Here is a 21,936-nt window from a genome sequence, read left to right as displayed (position 1 = left end):
AGTGTTACGAGAGAGCAAGCATAAAAGAAATGCGTGAATTGATTACCCCGATCTTCTTTCACTCATTCTAGCACGTTCTCTTGTGCCAGACGTGTCCTTTTAAAAAGGCTGTTCGGCTGGTGGATGGACCTGCAACGGTGTACGGATATAGACCGCGAAGGTGGGCAATAAACGTAGTGAAATTACACGGCCAATTGAAGGTTGCGATGTGTCCTTCTGAATGATGTAACTGTCTAATATAATTCAGAAGGCCGCGCCGGCCGATACACTTCCCCATCGGCGCACGCACAGCATTCCAAAAATAGGTGGCTCGTTCATCAGGTTGGATGCAAAGTCAGCCAAATTTGGCGTGCGTGAGCTTAGTCACGTAGACAATCAGAAAACTAAACCCGATTCTTTTCATTTTGCTTTATTTTTTATGGGATGAATTGAAAACTCGGCTAAATAAAATAGTGGGATATAGAAAGATCTATTCTAATGTTTCAAACGTCAATGCGATCAACGCTAACGTTTTTTTTGCAAAAATCGACATCCATGCAGTTGAGTGGGTAGGTAGAAACAACGTTTGAAAAGTTTAACAAATTCCACCTCCGCACAAGATGGGGACGGGTCGGGCGCCGGAGCTTCCGCTCGAACTTCCGCCGTAATGGCTGCTGCTGCTGCTGCCGCTGCTGCTGCTGCCTCCGCTGCTGTAACCACCACCGCTGTAGCTTCCAGCACCGACAACGTTGGCCTGAGCGGCTTGAGCGGCAGCGTATGCCTTGTTGGCGGCCTGTTGGGCAGCTGCCAGATCAGATAGGGAAGCTTGTTGTTTGGCTGCCAAATGCTGGGCGTTGGACTGAGCCTGAGGCATCATTATTGTTACATAAGATTTGGTTAGTTCTTATCCGTTGGCAGTGCGAATGTGCGAATTTCACCTGAGAAGCCATCTGGGATTGGGCGTTCACAACAGCTTGGACAGCTTGAAGGGCTGAAGTGGCGGTGGAAGCGTGAGCACGAGCTGCAGCGGAAGCCTAACGAAGATGATGATTCAAGTTAGAATGAATATAGATTGCTGTGTCGATGCCAGTGAATTACCGCAGCAAGAGCTTGAGCCTGTTGCAGAGCCTGGGTTTGGGTGGCTTCTACAGCCTGAGCGGCCTGAGAGGTCTGGGCAGCCAATGAAGCTTCGGCCTGGGCGGCAGCCTGTGCGGCCTGAGCAGCTTGCGAGATCTAGACAGGGTGACCCGATTAGAAATGTGCCAACTGGGTCAGACATTTGATAGGCAAACCTGTGCGGCCTGAGCTTGTTTGGCAGCGACAACAGCCTGGGCTTGTTGAGCCGCTTGAGTGGCCTGTGCGGCCAGCTGGGCAGTGGCTTGTTGAGCTGCCTGGGCAGCAGCTCCAGCTTGGGCATTCTGAGCCGCTTTAGCCTGATTGGCTGCCTGCTGGGCGATGGCTGCAGCCCCACCTGCTCCGCTTCCGTACCCGCTTGAACCGCCACCATGGCTGGACCCACCAGATGAAGAACCGTATCCACCGCTAGCGAAACCACGTTTGTCCTAATGAATTTGGTAGGTTAGCTTTTTTATGATTATTCATCCAGGTCAGTCAGCATCTCGTTTTTGAAACTTACCCGGGTGTAGCTGTCCTCTGCAGCGTAAACAGCAACTGTAAAAAGAACAAGAACAGGAGAATTTGTGATTATTGTCATTCGTCGATTGGTCAATGAGACTCTTTATATACCAAAAACAGCAACGAAAACGACCAAGTATTTCATTTTGTATTTTTATTTTTGGCTTGAATGATAGAACAGGTATCAATCCGAAAGATGCGAAGTTTATTACTGGGCTGCTGTTGGGACGAAATACTCAGAAGTGACTGATGATTTGACTGGACTACTCTGTCGCTATTTATTGCGCTGCTCTATAGCAGTGCGAATTGGATCTACAGAGCGTTAAAACAATATGGCCCGGTGTTGATGCTGTTCTTAAAGCGCAACCACTTTCGCCGCCATTGTGTGCACAGCGCAAGAATGCCAAGCACAAATCTTTGCGGAGTCATTGACAGGCACACAACACATGCATACAAACGAAACGGCATCGCCAATGAAAAACGAGGACTCTTCCATCAGATTTGACTTGAGAAATCGTTGATTTGAAACTGACGTAGGAACGTATTATAGACGCAATTTAATGTCCACGCCCACGGATCCTGGGCAAAGACCAGCCTTCGATTCTTCCATCCGGCAAACTCTCTCTCTAACCAATCCAAAATATACACAAAAGCCATCTGTTATTAGCAGCCGTCAAGCCTGATGGCTAAAGTGACAACTCTGAATGAATGGTTGGTTTTTGTTGTTGTTGTTGTTGTGTGTATTGATAAAACTGTTCACTCTTCTTTCGGGTCATCGAGTATATGTATACGAAATGTCATTTTTATTTTAAAAAGCTGAATGACGATTTATTTGTTTGTCTTCGACACTCGTCGTTGATTGATGCTCGTGTCGGATGCACAAGGTTTAACGAAAGACGACTTGTAATCCCACATAGTGTTGTACATGTACACCCTTGAACTGTTGTTCTGTTTTTGGCGTGACGCATCTTCGGTTCAGCGAGTGTCTATTCATTCGAGAAGATGAGCAAGTCTTGCGTAACTCTGTTTTCGGCTTTCTGTTTATCTATCGCTGCGACACAGCTAAAAAGGCAACTACATTAGAAACTGGCGGAAAAGGCGTTAAAGCATTTCATTTTATCGGGACAGGAAAAAAAGAAAAGTAATAAACATTTCCATCATCCAGTATAAAGCTGATGAAAATCCACGTACTAATAGGTTTAAGCCAACTGTTTAAATAGCTCAAATGTGTACAAACACGAGGATAAAAAAGCTTTTTTTATCACGGAAGTGAACATTGCCCAACTAAAGTATAAATTTCGATTGCAACAAACGTCCCTTATGGAGCCAACGGGGCTTAATTTTGCCTTTATCGGGCCACACGTTTGACAGCTGACACGTCGATAATAGGACCTACCGACCTCAAATCAAAAGTCCATTTTTTTTTTTTTTAAATTCCGCGTCTATTTCTAATTGAGAGAGATTGCCTATTGAAAAATATTGAACGGAGGGGAAGAAAAAAAAAGAAAACTTTCCCTCTCGTCCGAGAGAAGCACACCTTAGTTGCCGGTGGTTTCCATTTTATTTGTCCTATCAATTACGCAGCAATTTCTTGACATCAAGCCGAGTGTATAGGGAAAAAATCCGCGGCCAAAATAATTCGACTGGCACCCTCGAACGATTCAACAAAAATTTTTTATTTCCTAGGAATTGTCGAACATAAGCTGACCGTAAAATAAAAGCGACAGACCGGCAAACGAGCGAAAAACAAATTTAAAAAAATAAAAGCAATTTGCTTTTTCTTCCGGTTACTCTTCCCTACGTCCGCTGAAGAAAATCAGAGCATGACAAAAAGCACCTAGTGCATCGAATTTCTCTCTCTAATCGCTGTCCGTTTATTTCATTCTTGTGGTGTTGTTGTTTCATTTTTCTTAAGCGCCATGTCGACATAGAAAAATATGGCCCTTTAAATCTGTTTATACATAATAATATTGGCGTTCCGTCATCAGCCAAGTCTGGAATATGGCACGACTATAATTTTAGGTTGCACATTCCTTTTCGATATTGTGTTTGCTCTTTTTTTTTTGTGCAACTAACTTGTCATCGCGCGTTATGAAAATAAGAAAACAATGCGGCGAGAAAGTTTGGAATATAAGAACTTGGCGTTCCATTGGACGCCTTGTCCACAACCGACTTGATGTGATTCCATGCGTAATGAACCATTAGGACACAAAGGCAATGGCGAAGAATGGCAACCCAAAAATAATTGCCATCAAACAAACAGTCCAATTAATTGATTCATTAGAACAATATAAAGACCTTTGCAAAAACAAAACAAATGAAATTAAGAGGCGGACAAAGGTGCACTGCCAAAAAGAAGGCGTTTTCTCCTCTCTCTCTTTCGCCAGTTGGACATGCTCAAAGGACTCTCACTGCTTGTTTTCAAGTGTCCTTTAAGTGACGAAAGCGCATGCAAATGAGAACTTGCTAGATGACCGTTATTAGCTAATAATAGCGCAGACTGGCGATTTCTTCTTTCCTATAGTGAGAGATGGCGTCCAATGGGCAGGGCTAACGGCCTTTTGCCGGTGCAATTCAAGATGACAACCAAGGCAAATATGGCACGCACATTTTCATTTTGAAAAACTGAGAAGAAAAGAGGCAGCAAGTTAAACGGAGGCGGTAAAGAACTTTGTCGTTATACCGCTCAGCCACCGCCCTTCTATTTAAGACCGTGAGTTGGAAGCTGGAACATCATCAGTCGCTCTACATCAGTTGAACATTCCGTCCACTACAGCACCAGCAGCACATTCAAATATTTATTTGAACTGACATTGTAGCAAAACAAGAAAGCAAAACTAAATATGAATATCTCATTGCTATTGCTTTTGGGTATATAATTTGATGCTTATTTATCGTCTTGACATTGGATTCAAACTCTCTTGCAAACGTGTAATTATCTTTACTAAAAACAGGTGCTTTCTGCATCTGCGCTGCGGAGAAAGTCCCTACAGCTGACGTGGCCGTGAACAGCAAAATTGCGAATGTGACCGATAGCGAAATTATTCCAAGGGTGAGTTCCAATCTCCATTTCAATGTCATTGGTATGCAGCAATGAGCTGAGCTGTCATTACTCTTGATTTCAAAAGGATAAACGCGGATATTCATCTGCATCATCCGGCGGTGGCAGTTACAACGCTTCACCCTCAGTCACCGTTCCCAACATTCCGGAATCCACCGATCCCTACTCTTCCGGAAGCTCTTCTTCCTATTCTGGCGCAGGATCCAGCGGATCTTCATACGAATCAAGCCACAACACGCCTTCGTACTCACCTGCGGTTGACTACAATCCGGCCCCAGCTCCCGCTCCTTCCAGCTACGGTTCCTCGTCTGTTAGCAGCTACGAATCCAGTCACGCACCTTCATATCCATCGCCTGCTCCTTCCAGCTACGGCTCCTCATCCAGCAGCAGCTACGAATCGAGCCACACCCCTTCGTATGCATCACCAGTCCCTGCTCCAGCTCCATCCAGCTACGGATCCTCATCTGGAAATAGCTACGCCTCAAGCCATTCTCCTTCTTATCCGGCTCCGTCCTCTTATTCACCTGCTCCGGCCCCGGCAAGTTATGGTGGCTCATCATCCGGAAGCAGCAGCTATGGATCTTCTTCTGGATCGCATGGACCCAGTGCTACATCGCTGGCCGAACAGGCCGCCAATCAAGCCAGTGCAGCCCAAAATGCTCAAGCTGGAGCAGCAGCCCAAGCGGCCCAACAAGCCACTGCCCAACTGGCTGCCCAAGCATCTCAAGCAGCTCAACAAGCCCAGGCCATTGTCGCCGCCAAACAAGCCCAGACAGCCATGGTTGGTTTAGATTTCATGAATTGCCTTAGGAAATGATTCAACTTTGTTTGGTATTTTTTGCGTTGGAAAGATTACCCAAGCTGCACAAGCAGCCCAGTCTGCCGCACTAGCCGAAGCTACATTGGCCAGTCAAGTTCAATTGGCATTCCAGGTGAATTAAGAAATCAATGACGCATTTTTAGTATTATCTGTTTAATATGGTTCTTCTGAAGGCTGTTCAAAGCACCCAAGTGCAAGCCGTTCAGCTCGCCCAGTCTATCCAGAATCTCGCCCAGGCAGCTACCAACCACGCCACAACGTGAGTTTGCAACACATTCAATAACGAACCCCGCCAGAAAAAAATGTTTAGCATCAAAAATTGTCATTCTCATTCTTTGTTTGTTTCCCGAAATTAGTGCCACCTCAGCAGTTCAAGCAATCCAGGCCGTCCAAGCTGCCCAGAGCCAAATGGCATCTCAAGTGCGTTACATTTGATTTCATCCCATTTCAAATTCACAAAATGAAGAACTTTTATTTTGAAAAAAATCGACTTCATTCCAGGCTCAACAGAATGCCGCACATCTCGCTCAGAAGCAACAAGCCAGTCTCGCTGATTTGGCATCCGCCCAACAGGCCGCTAACAAAGCAGCTGCTGCCGCCTCCGCTGCCCAATCTAACGTTTCTGGTGGTGGATCCTACTCGACTGGTTACGGCAGTGGTGGCAGCAGCCACGGAAGCAGCTCATCCGGATATGGCTCATCCTCTTCATCCAACAGCTATGGTAGCTCCTCATCGTCGACCACCTACGGAAGCTCATCGGGCGGATCCAGCTACGGAAGTTCATCCGGAGGTGCCAGCTACTAATAGTTTACGAGAGAGAAAGATTGGCATGAGCCTTGACATACCCAATTACCCATCAACCGATACCCTGTATTACGACAAATGAGAAACGTGTCTTTACGCATCGACGTCCAGCTGTGCTGCGTCTTTGAATTTAATAACAAATGATTTTTCTTTTTTTAAGAATATGCAATATAATATTTCAGTTGATCTCTTGAGAATGGAAATCATAATACAATATATGGATACAAAACATAATTTACATTGTCTAACTTGATGAATCCTACTGCGACGGTAATAATGGGTTAGCTAACTCGCTGACTCTGGCTGCCAAGCTGAAACGTTTGATGGCTCTCAACGCAGCGACGAGTTCAGTTAGGATATTTTGATTTGATCGTTTTCGACGAAACAGGTCAAGCATCTGAATTGGATCATTTGTTTTCTTTTGGTAAGTTAACTGCGATTTTGTGGACTCAAAATGTGTTTATGTGGCATACCTCTGAAGCCGCCAATTGCTGATCATTACCGGTAGATGCTTGAATGTTGGCAATGTCAAACTCTGCCAAAGTTAATTGGCGAGCCAAATTTCTCCAGTCATTTTGTATAGTCTCAGAAACATAAGCAAAAACTGTAAACGAATCAAGGCCATATTAAACGATTGGCTACGAACTCAAAGTTCATTTTTTTTTATTGTTTCACTTTTGTTTACCATTATCGATTGCACAGGTGTCTTCTGAATCACATGACCCTGACGGTGAATAACAATAGCGTCCAATGATCTGTTTCAGGTCAGATCTCTCGGCCACTTCTGCCATGGCAACGAGGGCTGACAAATTATCAGGCCGAACAATGTGACGAGAAAGAAGGTAAGTGAGTAGAGAACGACCGTCTACTAAATAGTTTAGAATTTGTCTGGAATCGATTTCTTCGCCGAAACGTTCTATCAAAGTGTTCAGCTGAAGAGTGTCCATTCTTGCCAGCATTGTGTTGCATTCTGCAATCAACTCTTGAAATGGTAACTCTTGGTTTTCACACGTATTCATTATTGGTTCACACTTGAATGTCGAAGAAAGGACGAAAAAACTTGGCAAACGACAGGTGACAAAAAGAACCTTTCAGTTTGGTTTTCACGAAGCAACTGAAATGCCATGTAAGGATGAAAAGGTTCCAATGGGCTGTTGCTTTCGTTCATAATCTCCAAACGTGATAGCTGGAACCATCCCTAAGGGTAATTAGAAGTCCGGGGTTCCCACTGTATCGGGAAACGGGGAAAACCCTTGACACATTTGATCGTGCGGTCAGATACTTGTCACGCTTTGAAGTTTCTTTAGAAGACCTCTTTTGCTGCTGTTTTCACACATCGTGTTACGGAGGTCGACGTCGTGCCTCCGTTTTTCTTAAACCTTTGTCTTTTCATCTCTTTTTCGAATATATTCTACGCATTATGATAGAATTCTCCCATACCATGTTGAAATAGTCAATAGTTGTATAATAGCCCAGAAAAAAATGTATTGCGTAGTGCTAAAATTTCGGGTGGAAGCTCATTGTCTGGTTCCTTGTTTTCTAGCTGTCTTTTTCTAAACGATTCAAGCAATCTAATGAAATATTTTTCAACAAGATTTTTTTGGGGGAAAGGGTGATTTTTAAGCTATTGATTTAAAAAAAAATTAATGTAATTAATTGTTTTTATTGAAATGATTTTTTTTTACGGTAGTGCAACGCCGGGATTCCTGCAGATCCGGTGCATAAAATTGGAATCCAAACGTGCAGATGAGTCATTATGATTTCTAATTTGTACGATCATAGTCAAAATTTCTTTCTTTGAAAAAATTGTAAGAACGTTTGAACAAACTGCATTTTATGCTATAGGTTAGCATATTTCAATGTTCTTAGTTTTTCATGTTTAGGGTAACTTCGATAATTATACTTCAGTTTTATTGTGTTCAGAACGTACATTCTTAGGGGCAAGAGGAAGCACGTTTTAGAATGTTTAGGTAAAGCCATTGTCTGGTAATTACCAACTTCATATCACATATCAGTTGTAATGTAATGACGGGAGCAAATCGTTACATGTACATTTTAAAAAGGTAAAATTGGACAAACAAGAGAGACATAATCATGACATGTGACTGAAGATAATCATATGATAAGACACTTATGAACATATTGCATTGGCTGAAAGAATAGATTCGATTTTTCTTCTGATTTCACCGCGTTTTATGATATTCAATGCTTGCATTACAGACTGTATGTGATCAATATTAGGACTTCTTTCTCTGAATAGCTTCAATACCTGAAACAAGATTTCACGAAATAGAATATGAGACCATGTAGACAAAATTTTATACTTTAATAATTTGGCCAACAGCATTGTTTGACCTAAAGCAGCCAAACAGCAATAGGATAAAATGATTAATTATCAAATTTACCTTTAGAGTAGCTTCTTCCAGATTACTCTTGCTTTGGCCCCTCAAATTTTGCAGTTCGTTTTCACTCAAGTCGAAGGGAAGAGCCCTTGCAAAACTGCTGACATCCCGACCAAGAAGTTTAGCAATTTCTGCAAACACTAAACAACAAAGTAATTTGTTTTTTAGATTTTAATAATTAAATAAAGCCTCAAACTAATATTGCCACACCTTTATCTATCAATTTTTCTCTAGAAATCTGTTGACCAGATTCAATACATAGTGGTGGAGGTGGAGCTATCTTTGGTAAAGTAGGATGCAAAACAAGTTCTTTTTGTTTTTTGTAATCTTGGATTCTTTGAGCAGCTAAGGGTCGATTGATAATCTTTGAAATGTCCAGCAGAGCATCCACATTCTGAGAATTCAAGACATTCCTAGCTTCCAACACTGTTACAAGAGAATAGATGTCCTTGATGTAGCCAATCACGCGATTTGATTGGATTTGGTCTCGAAAGTGTTCTACAACATCTTTCAACTCTTTTTCTGTCAACGCAGCTAAATGGAGTTTCACGACGTCTTCAATTAGTACACTGTAAGGATTCCTAATATCACGGATGGAAACCATTATGGAAAAAACTTTCCGTTTGACACAATGCACAACTGACAAGAAGGAAGGAAATTCTTTGCAATCCTACGACGGTGAGTCAATATACTAAACGCTAGGCTCTAGATTAGAGTTGTTGTGTAAACAAAAGCATGGTTTATTGTGTTTCCAGGCCTGGGATTTGCGTATCACGGCACAACAGTAGAAAGTTTTGTTGAAAAAAAGAACTTACAAAAATTCATGCCAATTCAGTACGTAACGGAATTAATACTTCAACTTCTTGCAAGATTTTTTATAGTTTACATTTTTACATCAAACTTGTTGGACCTTGCTTCTTCAAACTGCTTACGTCCAAATAGTCAAAATTGATTGTAAACTTTGGCTATCACAGATGGCGTTGGCAGACGGAGCAAAGGGATCCCGAGCCGCAAAATGAGTTATGTTAGGAAACTTCTCTTCATCTCGAGTTACGTTATACAAGGTTCCACTGTGCGGATAACAGAGCACTGGTCACATTTCTCCGCCATATATCTTTCATCATAATGATACTCGATAAAGATTTATTCAACAACAGGTACATTTTTTTCTACTAGATCTAGTTAAGCCTATTCATCGATTGTAGTAGGATGTTTATAAGTGATTAATGGAAGATGGAAAAGTAAATCAGAGGATAAAATTATCCAATTATTTAAAAGTTTTAGTAGCAGCCGGGTACGTTGTAAGGCCAGTCACATTCTGTGATAGGAAAAAAAGAAAAAAATTATTTTTTCGCTCTGTAATATTATGGAATAAGAAATGGTTTGACATACGGTCAATGTTAGAGTTGAACGCAAGACTAGTTGGGCAGTAGTACACATTTATAACTCCGAAAACGCATTGATAGTATTTTCTGCAATCGGATGGGTCAGCGTAGTATTCACCGTTATTTGTGCACGTTACTTTATATGAAACGGAAAGCAAAACATGTAAAAAATAAAAAGAAAATGCTCTCAACCTTTATTTTATTTTAATTTTTTGCTTACTAGGTGGAGGCGTTGGTGTTGTGGATGGTCTTGCTGTAGGCGCTGGAGTGGAGGTATCGAAGGGTCGTCCTTCTAGTGTTGCAGTAATGGCATTCGAGAATGGGCTGAAAAACCGAAAGTAAAGGTTAAAAAAAGGTGCCTTTAGTCTGATAGTTTAAATTTGGATGATTTATACCGTGGACCCATGTTGCAGACGCCCAAGTAGTCATCTAAGCTAAGTTCCCAGAACATTATTCCACCGAGTCCTTTGCTCATAGCATATTTTACTTTCGTGATGGTCATATCGATGTCATCCCATGACACCCAGGATATATCACTAAACGAATAAGGACCCATCGCTCCTGTAGGATCCGTGACTACCGACCATCCGTTCTGTTGATTGGTGCACATCTCGTACAAGGAAATGAATCCATCTTGTCCTGTGTATGGTCCCTGAGGACCGGCGCCAATAGCCGCTGATAATAGAGACGTTTGACTTGGGTCAGCTAATCTATATGAGCGACCGTAGCTCGGTAATCCCAGGATCAGTTTCTCGGGCGGCATGCCATGATCCAACCAATAGTCAACTGCTTCAGTTACAATAACAGCACCTTCCATCCCCTGCTCGAAATCGCGACGGTAAAACGGAGCGTGGTGGTCAACAGTGTTTTCCCACGCACCGTGGATATCTGATTGTAAACGTTTTTTTAAAATTGTAGATAAATTCGTGATCAAAGGAAAGAATGATTACCGTATGCCATGAAATTCACGAAATCCACGACTTCAGCAAGAGCTGGAATATTGTAGCTGACTTCAGCTCTTGCCGGACTGCAGGACGGTGCCATTGTTAAAAGTAAGTTGTAGGGTTCGAAAGCTTGACGGAGTAGTCTTAGAAGTGTAATGAAATTCTCTTTGTCTTCAGGTGTTCCCGGATCGCCAGGATATTCCCAATCGAAATCGAGACCATCAAAGTTGTACTGCAGTAGAGAGAATGCACGTTATTGACCTAAATGTTGCCAACGGTTCACGGTAACATTTAATTTTTACCTGACGAATGAAAATGACAGCTTTTTCGACAAAGTTTGCCATCTTAGCAGGATCGGATACCAGTTCGGAATACTGGGTGGTGAATGCTGAATCGTTCCAGCCACCAAGAGCAATCAGCGTCTTAAGGGAAGGATTTCGGATCTTTAATGAAGTGAACGTCTGGTAGCCACCAAGGTCGATGTCAACCCAAGAATCGTAAACTTTCATCTCGTAAGTAGTACCGTCAAGAACGGCAAAACCGTAAATCAAATGGGTACATTCAAATGGGTCCAACTTGTCGGTGCCATATTGGCCAACCCCTATTTTGATAGAATCGACAAGAAATTTTGAGTAAAAATTTGATTTCAGGATTTCAACTTACCGTTGCGATAATAGGCCCAGTTGGCAAAGTAACAGACTTTCTTGTAATTTCCTTGAGCGCTAGCTAAAGTAACTAGCAAAGAAAACGCCAATATGGCGACTACCTTCATCTTTGACAGGTTGGATTTACAGTTCAATGAAAAACAGAATTGATGTGAGACGTTTTCTTTAACGAACTTAAACTGTGAACTTTTCAAGGAGAATGTGTGGATTTATAGACAGACAACGCAACTGATAAAACTTTAAAGTAACCCGTGAACGGTACAACATTTCGAACAGCGATCTTGGTTACGAGATAGTGAAAATCAAGTACGCACACCTCTATATAATCTATAATCACCTCTTGTTTTCCTATGATTATTGGATTTGATTATAGGCAGGTGGCTTAACCTTTTGTTTCTGTTGACAAAGTTATGGACTGAAGGAGCATGGGGGGCTGTTATTCAAGAAAAACGTATCGTTTGTGGTCGAAAGGTAACTTTTGACATTTCAAAAAGGCAACCAGGAAAAATAAAATTATGTAAACAACATGCAAGTTGTTTTAAAAAAAGGGCTTTGTTACAAGGAAAAAACCCACGCACTGGTGTCTTGCATGTCTCGTCATACTAACCATTTAAGGGCTGAAAAAGAAAAATAATTCTGGTTTGCGGCATATGATATCGAACAAAAACTCTTGTCAAATTCGTCGAATTGAAGGTTACGATTTCGTGTTATTTTACACCTGGCTAGCCAACCGCAAGGTGTTTCCGTAACACGGAGTTTTGAACAGACGAGTTTTCACAACTATGGATGTGTTTGGTCAAGTAAGATAAAAAATGGTGAATAATATGCAAGAACAGTTTTTTTTTTTAATTCTTTATTGTATATCAAAGATTATCTTTGTTTAAATTCAGCCTTTTGGGTAAATATTAAGCTTGAAGTTCATTTCTATTATATAGGGATATTAATGGGATCCATGGAAATAAATGGAAGCGATCAACGCTTACACTCTTTTTTCCAAAGCAAAATCATCATCCATGCAGTTAAAAGGGTAGGTGGTGAAGAAATTTCAGCACTCTCCAAGCTTCTAGCAGATTCCACCGGCGCACAAGATTGGAAGAGGGCGCGCGTTGGAGCTTCCACTGGAGCTTCCACCGTAATGGCTGTTTGCGCTTCCGCTGCTGTAGTCACCACCACCATAGCTTCCAGATCCGAAAGCCTGGGCGGCTTGAGCTGCAGCGTAAGCCTTGTTCGCGGCCTGTTGAGCGGCGGCCAGGTCAGCAAGTGAAGCTTGTTGTTTGGCTGCCAAGTGCTGGGCGTTGGACTGAGCCTGAAATAGTCCAATTAAATTGCATTTCATTAGTTTTTAATCTTTACATACTGACCATGTAAGCATTTGAAATCTATTGTACCTGGGAAGCCATCTGGGATTGGGCATTCACAACAGCCTGAACAGCTTGAAGGGCTGAAGTGGCAGTAGCAGCGTGAGCACGAGCTGCTGCGGCCGCCTAAACAACACAACATGTTAAGTTAGTACCATCCGGTGACATCTCAAGAATCAATCAATTGTTCTACCCCGGCAAGAGCTTGAGCCTGTTGGATAGCTTGGACTTGAGTCGCTTCTACAGCTTGAGCGGCCTGGGAAACTTGAGCGGCCAATGAAGCTTCAGCCTGTGCGGCAGCCTGGGCGGCCTGAGCAGCTTGAGCGATCTAGGTAGGCAAATGGTTATACGCGATAAAACGTAATTAAAAGCTCTTATTATGCTTTAGGTATCTCATACGGACCTGACCAGCCATGGCTTGTTTGGCTGCTACAACAGCCTGTGCTTGTTGAGCAGCTTGAGTAGCCTGTGCGGCCAGCTGAGAAGTAGCTTGTTGAGCAGCTTGAGCAGCAGCGCCAGCCTGAGCGTTCTGAGCCGCTTTAGCCTGATTGGCTGCCTGCTGGGCAATAGCTGCAGCTCCACCTGCTCCACTTCCGTATCCGCTTGATCCGCCACCATGGCTGGACCCACCAGATGAAGAACCGTATCCACCGCTAGCGAAACCACGTTTGTCCTGGATATCCAAACATTAGGACGTTGCTCGCTGGATGTGTGTTTATTAAAACTTACCCGGGTGTAGCTATCCTGCTCCTCGACGGCATATACAGCAACTGTTCAAGACAAACAAAAAAATGGTTAGTAAACCAGGAGGCTTTTTTGAGATTGAAAACGTTGAAATGGATGGGAGGACTGTTTACCGATAACAGCAACGAAAACGACGAAGTATTTCATTTTCTTTAAATTTCTAATTAGAAGGATTATTGAGACTCAACAATTGGACCTGTGGTGCCTTACTGCTCGAATTAAGACTGAAAGCTAACTGATGCTAAACTGGACTGTTGCTGCGCTATTTATTTCATCAGAGCCAAGTACCTGACAAGCTAACAAAATAATATTGTCTTTTGGTCTATATTCCTAAAACTTTCGCCCGCTTTATACTTATACTATAGTACGAATGCGACGCAAAATACGCCGAGTCATTGACAGCTATTGATGTGTACAAACAAAATTGAACGAGAGAGATAGACCCGCTTGAAGAGTTCCCGAGTCTGAAAATCTTAAAGCGACCCAGTAAATGCAGCCAACGCCCACGGGTACCGGCCAAAACCAATCTTCCGTACTGTAGGCAACTCTCTCTATGTTTATCAATTATGTTGTTTGCTATTAATAACTTGCATCTATTGTAATTTAATTTAGATTAAAGGAGGTTCTTTTCTATTGTTGCGCATGGCTAGTGACATTTGGTAAGCTATGGTCACTTTTTCGGCTTTGAATTCGGGAAAGCCCGTTAACGCACTATTGCTTGTTTTGACATTAGCAACCTCCGCCTCCATTTCCCGGATCGGGTACCGATTAATTGGGACTTTTTGTGTGTTACGCGGTGGAGTTTCCCATGCCTGATTGCGTTCTACGTATTTTTTCTAATTTGATTCTTATGCTTGTCATTTATTCTTTTTCTTTAGCTTAGGCTAACTCAGCGCTGCGCGAAAGCGATTTTTCTCTGTCGTGTGAGACGTACACCGATAAACTTTATCCGTCAACAATCTGATCAGTTATCTTAGTATCGTACTCCATGCCACAGCTCGCAGCCAAAGGATAGGATAAAATCCGTCGTTCTGATTAATGAATTCATCCGGAACGGAATTTTGCATATTTTGTTTCAAAGGTAAGTTAGAAACTCATTCAAATTTACCTGGAAGTGAGAGTATCAAAAAGTAAAATTTGCCAAACGTCATAAAATGTTTTGATTTGAAGAAAACGTTCGTTTTATTTGGGAAAGCTATAACAACAGATTTGCAAAGGCCCTTTCCAGCAATACAGCCAGTAAATTTTTTTAATTGCATTGGGATAAAGAGCGGTATTTTTGGAACGTTGTACAATACCGTAAAGAACAAATAACTGTGACTGTAAATAGCGACAAGCAGACAAAACGACAAAAAAATACGGGCAATTAGCGAAAAAGAACTGTGCCATTCATGCTATTATTTCGTAGCAGTTCATTATTATTTGCGTTTACAAAACTTGGTTTGGCAACCACGTAACAGAGACGGTTGTGTGAGTCAAAGCCCAATAGCTTGAATCATGGCCGAAAAACAAACAAATCTATTTGTATCGTCGGTTAAGTCCCGTTTTGGACCGCTGTAATTTAATTCTCTCACGCAGTTCATTTCTAGAACTATATATGTGTCTGTTTGTAGGCTTTATGTTTGTAATTGTTAGTAGCTATACTGTTAAAGATGCGAGCAATTTCATGTGGAAACATATCGCCATTGTTGATCTGCTTACACCTTATATAGATGTTATGCAATAATCAGTGGCGCAGACTAAATAGCTTTAATTAGAACTGAAGAATCTATCAATGGTTCTTCGGTGTCGAAAATGCGAACAAAAATGTCTAACTTTTTCGTTGAACATTTGTTATATTTGTACAAAGTTGGCCGAGAGAGTCTACAGGAGGTCCATGCGTTCGAGTCTTACGAACTCCACATTTTTGCACTCATTTTCTTATCATTTTGAATTTGAACAAATTAATATTATCTGAACGAGATCTTAAAAGTTACAAGACTTCTATTTGAAACATTTTAAAAGTCAAAATAAGATGAATATTTCAGTAAAATTAGAGAAATCGACAAATGAGACAAAGAATGTGTGTATTCATACTGCTCAAGAAGCCATGACAACTTTCCCAACCCGTACGGTGTCCAGAGTTTTCATTGCATCGGGCACACCATCCAGCATAACGGTATGGTGGATGTTGGGCCTTTTAGTAAATAAAAGAATCAAAAAAGAAATACATTTCACAATGTTATTTCTGTTTTGTTTAAAAAAAAAAAAGTCCTAAATACCTTAAAGATCTATCCGCCAGCTTTTCCATTATGTCCAAAAGAATATGCTGGTAGCGACCAGCCTGAGCAGGAGAGAGGACCCAGGAATGTTCGTTCAAGTATCCAACGCTACCACATTTGAGCCACATGAGACGTGAATTGTTTGGATCAAGCTAAGCATGAAAAACATGCCAATCTGGTTATTTAAACTGAAGATGAATTTCAGTTGTAACACGTTACATGTAAATCTGGTTGTGATGTAATCCATCGACCGCCAACAGCCAAACATGAGATGACATCATATTTTTGGGGTAGGATTCTATCATTCTCCACGTACCCATCCTATTCCAAATAATTACAATTGTGCCTGTATTCGTTGTAGGCATTTGTACTAACAATAATTTACCACAGGGTACTGACTGCAGCCAAGATCGAGTATTAAATCAACCCCATGACCAGCCGTTTCCTCTAGGCAGGAAGCCCTCAATGCGCTGCTCCGAGTCGTCATATCAATTATGTGACCTGTAGTCAATGATCGTTACGGTCATCAATCAATCAAGGTAGATATTGGATTCACTGTACATACCAATGCTAGGTTGAAAACTCTGAAGGTATAGAAGCTCTTCAGTTGAGGCTGCAGTAGTTAAAACTTTAACACCACCCATCATTGCAAGTTGGATGGCAATGCTGCCAGCTGGAGAGGCACCATTCAAAACTAACACTAATAAACAAAAACTGTAGATGAAAGGATGATAAATATGAGATTTAAGTAGCCAATACCTGTTTCCCCTGAACACATGCGTCCTAAATAGTGAAGAGCAGTGTAAGCTTTGACGGCATCTCCGATACACCCGGCCGCTTCCACATAACTAACACTTGTTGGCTTTTTCACTACAAGTAAGTCTGGATTAAAGGAGGAATGCTTATATATGGCAACAAGTAGAATCTTACCAACATCATATTCATTCAAAACAACATATTCTGAGCAACCAGATTGGCCATAATCCATGGGAATAATTCCAACAACTGTATCTCCTGGCCTCAATGTGGTAACTTCAGTACCACAGCTTTGAATAATCCCTGAAACTTCACAGCCAACAGGTAGTCTGGTCTTTATATTGTCTGTGCTAGGAGAGACTTCACGAAAGGCATTGTAAGCAGGTCTAGTAAGGCCACATGCCTTCACCTGAACTAAAACACTATCCTGGCTGATGACAGGTACTTCAGTCTAGGGGAAAAAATATTTGTGAGGGCTACATATTTAAAATATTTTTATTAAATTACCCCGCCATCAATGTAGAATTCTCTATGTATTTGTAAATGATCCGTTTTATGTAATTTACCAGCAGCTGGCGGATTCCCTAATTTACCCTCTTCAAGGAAAACAGATCGCATTTTCCGTGGACTCACTGGTGGCATTTCCCGATGGACGGACCAAAACCAAACCCGCAAAGCAAGACCTCTTTTATGTTTTCGGGGCAGTAAAGAAAGCTTAAGGCTGCATTGTTTATTCTAATAGTCTCTGCAGCAATTTGAATTGAAAGGCACAAGTTTCACTAAAGTTGCATTGCGTTTAGCTTCCGTAACAAAACCCTCAACAGGCAAATACGAAACAATACTAGATTAGATGAAAGAACGGCCTGCCCTAACTTTCTTGACAGCTTTGAATATCGTACGCGCATCGTCCACTGCCATCTAGCGAACAGCAGAGACATTGAATCACAATTTTCAAAGTGACCTGGCCTGGTACAGTAAGCTATGTTTGTAGGTAGTCTTGTTTGAAAAACGAAAGCCTCTCCATTTCTGTTGAAATGTCACGTGCATGTTCGTCGTCCTTTTGTTATCAATGAATATTATTATCATTCACCGAAACAACTTACTGATACCATTGTTTGTCATCTAGCTACCTACGTACGCATGTATTAACTAGATAACAGGTCCAACCTTCAAATGCCAACAACCAGGTAAAACGTTTCTTACTTTTGCAACTTGTTTGTCAAGAAGAAACTGCGTATATGAACGACTGAAATTCGATAACTCTTCTGCGTAGTCAGGGAAGTGCGTAGCACATCAGAAGTTAAAAGCTAATGATTAGGCCAAACCATCAGGTACAATGAGTTAATGGACAAAATCCTGGGGGGAGTATTCCTATTTCTGTTGTTACAGTTCATGTAAAGTTAAATAAATTTCTTGATTCTGATTGCTACTAATTAGGAGAACAACCTGCATAGCAGGTAGTAGATGTAGCATAAACTAGTCAATGAGTTTGGACACAATGTCAGGTCGTAAAAGGAAACAAATCTTTTGGTTAAATTTTTTTGAAACAAAAACAAAATAGCATCTTAGCCAACTAATTCCAAGTACTACTAAACGATGTTTTTAACGCTCATTCAGTTTATGTTTGCCGTCTTTGCAATATGTTTGTTCAAACCGATTTCAACTCTTCACTTGTTTATTTTATCGGGTCATTCTGTAAAAAGGATAGGCATGAAAGGGTCATTCTCTGCTGCATTTATGGTAATAATATCGGTCTATAGCTGCTTTATAAAACACGAAGAGAAAGCAGAAGATTCATTACGACTCACTTTCCCAAACCCAGTTCAAGCTTTTTAATACCTTTTTGTTACAAAGGCATTAACATGTTTTCATCGATATTCAATGCTGTAGGGTTCGACCACTTTCGATTTCTGCTTAACTTGATGTTTGGAAAAAGCTGTATTATCTGTCGAACGAAATAAGCGTTGCGAGACATTTCTTAATAACAGCTCTTGTGCTATAACTGCCCCATAATACGTCACATTGTATGCCTCAAACAAGGACATTCAAATCCGTTGACCCAATAAAGGTGCAGCCAGCTGCAGATCCCACTTGGTGTGGCGAGCTGGAATCAAAATGTTTTGATTGCCGGACCCGTCCCGGAGCCCGGCATGTGTACGCACATGTTACGCATGTGTCCTTTGCTCAGGAAAAGGTTCTGGGATCCTGAGGCGTCTAAAAACACCTTTTGGGATGGTGCCCTCTAACTCCTTCACAGGCTGTATGTTTTCGCACCAGAGTCGAGAAGGGTCTGGAAATGATTGAAAACTGCCTTCTGGTGGTGTGAATGGACGTTGTCTGACACTGTAAAATTATTAAAGTACGAAGGACCAATTTGTGCCTTTCGGAGACATGTTCAACTGTTTTTCTTTTACTTTCTTTCAGGTAAACGGCTAAACCAACTCCGTAATCAACGTATAACAAGCTGATACCAAGCACTATCAGTGCAAGAATCATATAACAGATTTTAAAAAGGCAACATTTTAAATGTTGCACAGCAAGTTTAATCAATTGACCTATGTAAATAAATAGATTGAGAAACTGTTAATTCGCGTATTGCGTAAGGTACTGTGTACACTCGACTATCAGTTCTGCGTTATCAGCTACGAGTTTGCGACTGCATCAGCATAGTAAAATCATGTGCAAGTTCATCGCATGCCACTTGATGATTGGTACACTCCTTGATTATTGTAAAGTATTAGTGAACTATTAAACCAGTATTTTACTGATCTACTGCTACATTCGGTGGATTTGAATACTTCGGTATTATGGCGGGAAACATGACATGGAATCGACCGTCCGCCGAGTATGGCAACCTCTAGCGCCTAACGAATGAATGACCATTTCAACTTTCGTTTCTGAATTCTAATACAGACGCATATTCGACTTTCGATTCCTTCGACTTGTTTTTGGCACCCAATACTTTCATCAATTTCTTTTCAGATTTATTATAGAAAAGGAAGAAGCTTCTCAGAATGATGTCGCTTGTCACTTTCACTCGCAATAATGCATTACCTCTACTTCGAACATCCATAACTGTCCGAATTCAGTTAAATTCAGCATCACTTTCATCTTTGGTTCGACTGGAAGAAAAACAAGGTTGTTTGTTACGCAATTTTAGTATTTAACTAGAAACAAAGTTTGATTTTGTGTAATTTTCTTTTTGAAAGGCTATGCTGTTGTAGCTATGCACAAACCGCCTGTTAACTCATTGAGCCTCGAAATGATTCAGGCACTGTCCGAATCATTAAGTGAACTGGAGAAAAACAAATGCAAAGGATTCATCCTTACATCGGTATTATACATTTATTTAGACAAAGATACATCAAATGCAACTATTCTCATAATAATTTCTATTCCATGTGAACAATCATCACATTCTATGTTTACAACCACAGGCCTGTCCTGGAATTTTCAGTGCAGGTCTAGACATACGAGAAATGTACCAACCTACTGAAGAGAGACTAAAAGAATTTTGGTCTTCACTTCAAACTTTGTGGCTTCAGTTGTATGGCTCCAAAATGGCTTCTGTTGCTCTTATCAATGTAAGATTTTTTTTTTTTTTTCAGTTTATTGGAATGATGTGAAAACTTTACATTTTTACATCTTCATTATTTTCAGGGTAGGTTACAATCAGCCCCTGAAAGTTTGTACAACTATGTACAACTATTGTATATCACATTATTTACTAGCCAGATGTTTCTTGATTTACATTACCACATTAGGTCATGCTCCTGCTGGTGGATGTTTACTAGCTATGTGCTGTGACTCTAGAATAATGGTCAATGGAAAATCAAAAATTGGACTTAATGAAACAAAGTTGGGAATAGTTGCACCTTTTTGGTAAGGATATTCGTAATATTCTAAGAAAATTTCTGTTTTAATCATTGTTTCAATTTTTAACAGGTTCAAGGATACTTTTGTTAATACTATTGGTGAATATAAATTAGTTAAGATAATTGTTTAAAACATAACTTAATTGATTTTTGTTTTTTCATATCTTCTCCGTTCAAAAGGTGTACGGCAATCAGGTTTGTATTTTTTGTATTTTAAACATAGATGCGTTTGAAAAGTTATTATATTTCAATTTGTAATAGAACGAGCACTTCAGTTGGGAAGTTTATTCACTCCCGATGAAGCACTCAAAATTGGTTTGGTAGATCGAGTACTTCCCGATCCGGAAGCTGCAACTGCAGTAGCGGAATCAGAATTGAAAGAATTCCTCCAGATTCCTGGTATGCTAGTGAACGATTTTTCGTTGATAATATTATTTAATAATTAAATTTGTTTATTAGCCATGGTGCGGTATTTATCCAAGATGAGAATTAGAGAAGCAGCATTGAAAGATCTTTTAGAAAATCGCGAAAAAGACTTAAACACTTTTGTCAATTTTGCCACAACTGATGCAGTACAAAAAGGGCTAGGTATTTATTTGCAGAGTCTGGCAAAGAAGAATTAGTACAGAATATTTTCAATACTCTAAAATACATTGATAGTAACTAATGTTTTGTAAATAAATCACTGTGGGCCTCCTCTCTGTTGAATAATAGAAAGTATCAGTATTTGATTGATATGCACTATAAAAAGGCAGGTTTACATTGATGAAGTCTATTTCCTCTTGTGAGATTGGCTTTCTCTTATACCTGCCAGTAAGCTGCCAATCCTCTAGAATGACAGTTGAAGTAGGTTTGATAGAAGACTTATCCAAATTCAATTGCTTTCGTTTCACTAACTGGCTGCACAACCGTTCCTGTCACCGTAAAGAGATATTGGAAAGAACTTCAAAATACGGGCATCAACAAAACCTCCTAGAGAACTCACCGTGCTCATGGCTACCATCTGATGTTCTTCGGAATTTAATCATGGGTACATGCCTATTTACTATCTAATTTGATTGATGAATAATTTCACCACTGTAATCTTCTACAATTGTAACAAATTATTACTTACAGCCCAGGTTCTCGTAGCGCTGGCCATTTTCATGACATTGATAGGAATTTTATTTTTGTGCAGAAAAGAAAAGTTTAGCTGTCTGCTAAAGGAAGCCAAGGTTGCCGTCTTTCAATAATGATAACATTCCATA

General features: G+C 40.8%; 6 protein-coding genes, 2 long non-coding RNA genes and 1 other non-coding gene across 10 annotated transcripts; 4 read left to right on the top strand and 5 right to left on the bottom strand.

Annotated features, from left to right (window-relative positions):
- Positions 1-393: 393 nt before the first annotated feature.
- LOC116924362 (glycine-rich protein 1) lies at positions 394-1,887 on the bottom strand. The gene is made up of 6 exons (XM_032930904.2): positions 1,726-1,887; positions 1,616-1,650; positions 1,272-1,541; positions 1,078-1,212; positions 918-1,013; positions 394-844 (listed from the first exon to the last, which is right to left on the bottom strand). Exons 1-6 carry the CDS (start codon positions 1,757-1,759, stop codon positions 575-577), a joined length of 840 nt encoding a protein of 279 aa, XP_032786795.2. The 5' UTR covers positions 1,760-1,887; the 3' UTR covers positions 394-574.
- Positions 1,888-4,345: 2,458 nt separating this feature from the next.
- Positions 4,346-6,528, top strand: LOC116924358 (mucin-1). The gene is made up of 7 exons (XM_032930900.2): positions 4,346-4,485; positions 4,569-4,666; positions 4,743-5,456; positions 5,527-5,607; positions 5,669-5,754; positions 5,852-5,915; positions 5,997-6,528. Exons 1-7 carry the CDS (start codon positions 4,458-4,460, stop codon positions 6,297-6,299), a joined length of 1,374 nt encoding a protein of 457 aa, XP_032786791.2. The 5' UTR covers positions 4,346-4,457; the 3' UTR covers positions 6,300-6,528.
- LOC116924366 lies at positions 5,941-7,591 on the bottom strand. Its single transcript, XM_032930909.2, has 3 exons — positions 6,985-7,591; positions 6,773-6,903; positions 5,941-6,696 (listed from the first exon to the last, which is right to left on the bottom strand). Exons 1-3 carry the CDS (start codon positions 7,316-7,318, stop codon positions 6,559-6,561), a joined length of 603 nt encoding a protein of 200 aa, XP_032786800.2. The 5' UTR covers positions 7,319-7,591; the 3' UTR covers positions 5,941-6,558.
- A 597-nt stretch (positions 7,592-8,188) lies between these two features.
- On the bottom strand, positions 8,189-9,630 carry LOC123473634. 2 transcript variants are annotated; one of them, XM_045174677.1, is made up of 3 exons: positions 8,912-9,623; positions 8,705-8,841; positions 8,189-8,568 (listed from the first exon to the last, which is right to left on the bottom strand). In XM_045174677.1, exons 1-3 carry the CDS (start codon positions 9,303-9,305, stop codon positions 8,431-8,433), a joined length of 669 nt encoding a protein of 222 aa, XP_045030612.1. In that variant the 5' UTR covers positions 9,306-9,623; the 3' UTR covers positions 8,189-8,430. The 2 variants fall into 2 exon arrangements, with proteins under 2 accessions (XP_045030612.1, XP_045030613.1); XM_045174678.1 differs by having other exon boundaries at positions 8,436-8,570; positions 8,733-8,841; positions 8,912-9,630.
- LOC116924377 lies at positions 9,242-9,979 on the top strand. Its single transcript, XR_004394954.2, has 3 exons — positions 9,242-9,379; positions 9,457-9,535; positions 9,676-9,979. It is a non-coding gene; the product is annotated as an uncharacterized LOC116924377 (long non-coding RNA).
- On the bottom strand, positions 9,828-11,925 carry LOC116924357 (chitotriosidase-1). Its single transcript, XM_032930898.2, has 7 exons — positions 11,694-11,925; positions 11,333-11,631; positions 11,037-11,262; positions 10,482-10,974; positions 10,307-10,410; positions 10,094-10,222; positions 9,828-10,019 (listed from the first exon to the last, which is right to left on the bottom strand). The coding sequence occupies exons 1-7, from the start codon at positions 11,800-11,802 to the stop codon at positions 9,982-9,984; spliced, it is 1,398 nt and encodes a 465-aa protein (XP_032786789.2). The 5' UTR covers positions 11,803-11,925; the 3' UTR covers positions 9,828-9,981.
- Positions 11,854-18,337, top strand: LOC116924376. The gene is made up of 5 exons (XR_006647538.1): positions 11,854-12,001; positions 12,069-14,081; positions 14,163-14,334; positions 14,410-14,456; positions 14,531-18,337. It is a non-coding gene; the product is annotated as an uncharacterized LOC116924376 (long non-coding RNA).
- Positions 18,338-19,506: 1,169 nt separating this feature from the next.
- Positions 19,507-21,388, top strand: LOC116924364 (enoyl-CoA delta isomerase 1, mitochondrial). The gene is made up of 8 exons (XM_032930906.2): positions 19,507-19,952; positions 20,024-20,148; positions 20,252-20,398; positions 20,578-20,696; positions 20,760-20,788; positions 20,870-20,884; positions 20,951-21,088; positions 21,149-21,388. The coding sequence occupies exons 1-8, from the start codon at positions 19,829-19,831 to the stop codon at positions 21,310-21,312; spliced, it is 861 nt and encodes a 286-aa protein (XP_032786797.2). The 5' UTR covers positions 19,507-19,828; the 3' UTR covers positions 21,313-21,388.
- LOC116924370 lies at positions 21,239-21,930 on the bottom strand. Its single transcript, XR_006647536.1, has 4 exons — positions 21,804-21,930; positions 21,675-21,738; positions 21,451-21,603; positions 21,239-21,389 (listed from the first exon to the last, which is right to left on the bottom strand). It is a non-coding gene; the product is annotated as an uncharacterized LOC116924370 (transcript).
- Between the last annotated feature and the right edge of the window lie 6 nt (positions 21,931-21,936).

This window comes from Daphnia magna, linkage group LG6, assembly GCF_020631705.1.
Source record: "Daphnia magna isolate NIES linkage group LG6, ASM2063170v1.1, whole genome shotgun sequence".
Classification (NCBI taxonomy): Eukaryota; Metazoa; Arthropoda; class Branchiopoda; order Diplostraca; family Daphniidae; genus Daphnia; species Daphnia magna.
Note: the sequence above shows the minus strand (reverse complement) of the source record. Positions and strands in the feature narration are given on the sequence as shown.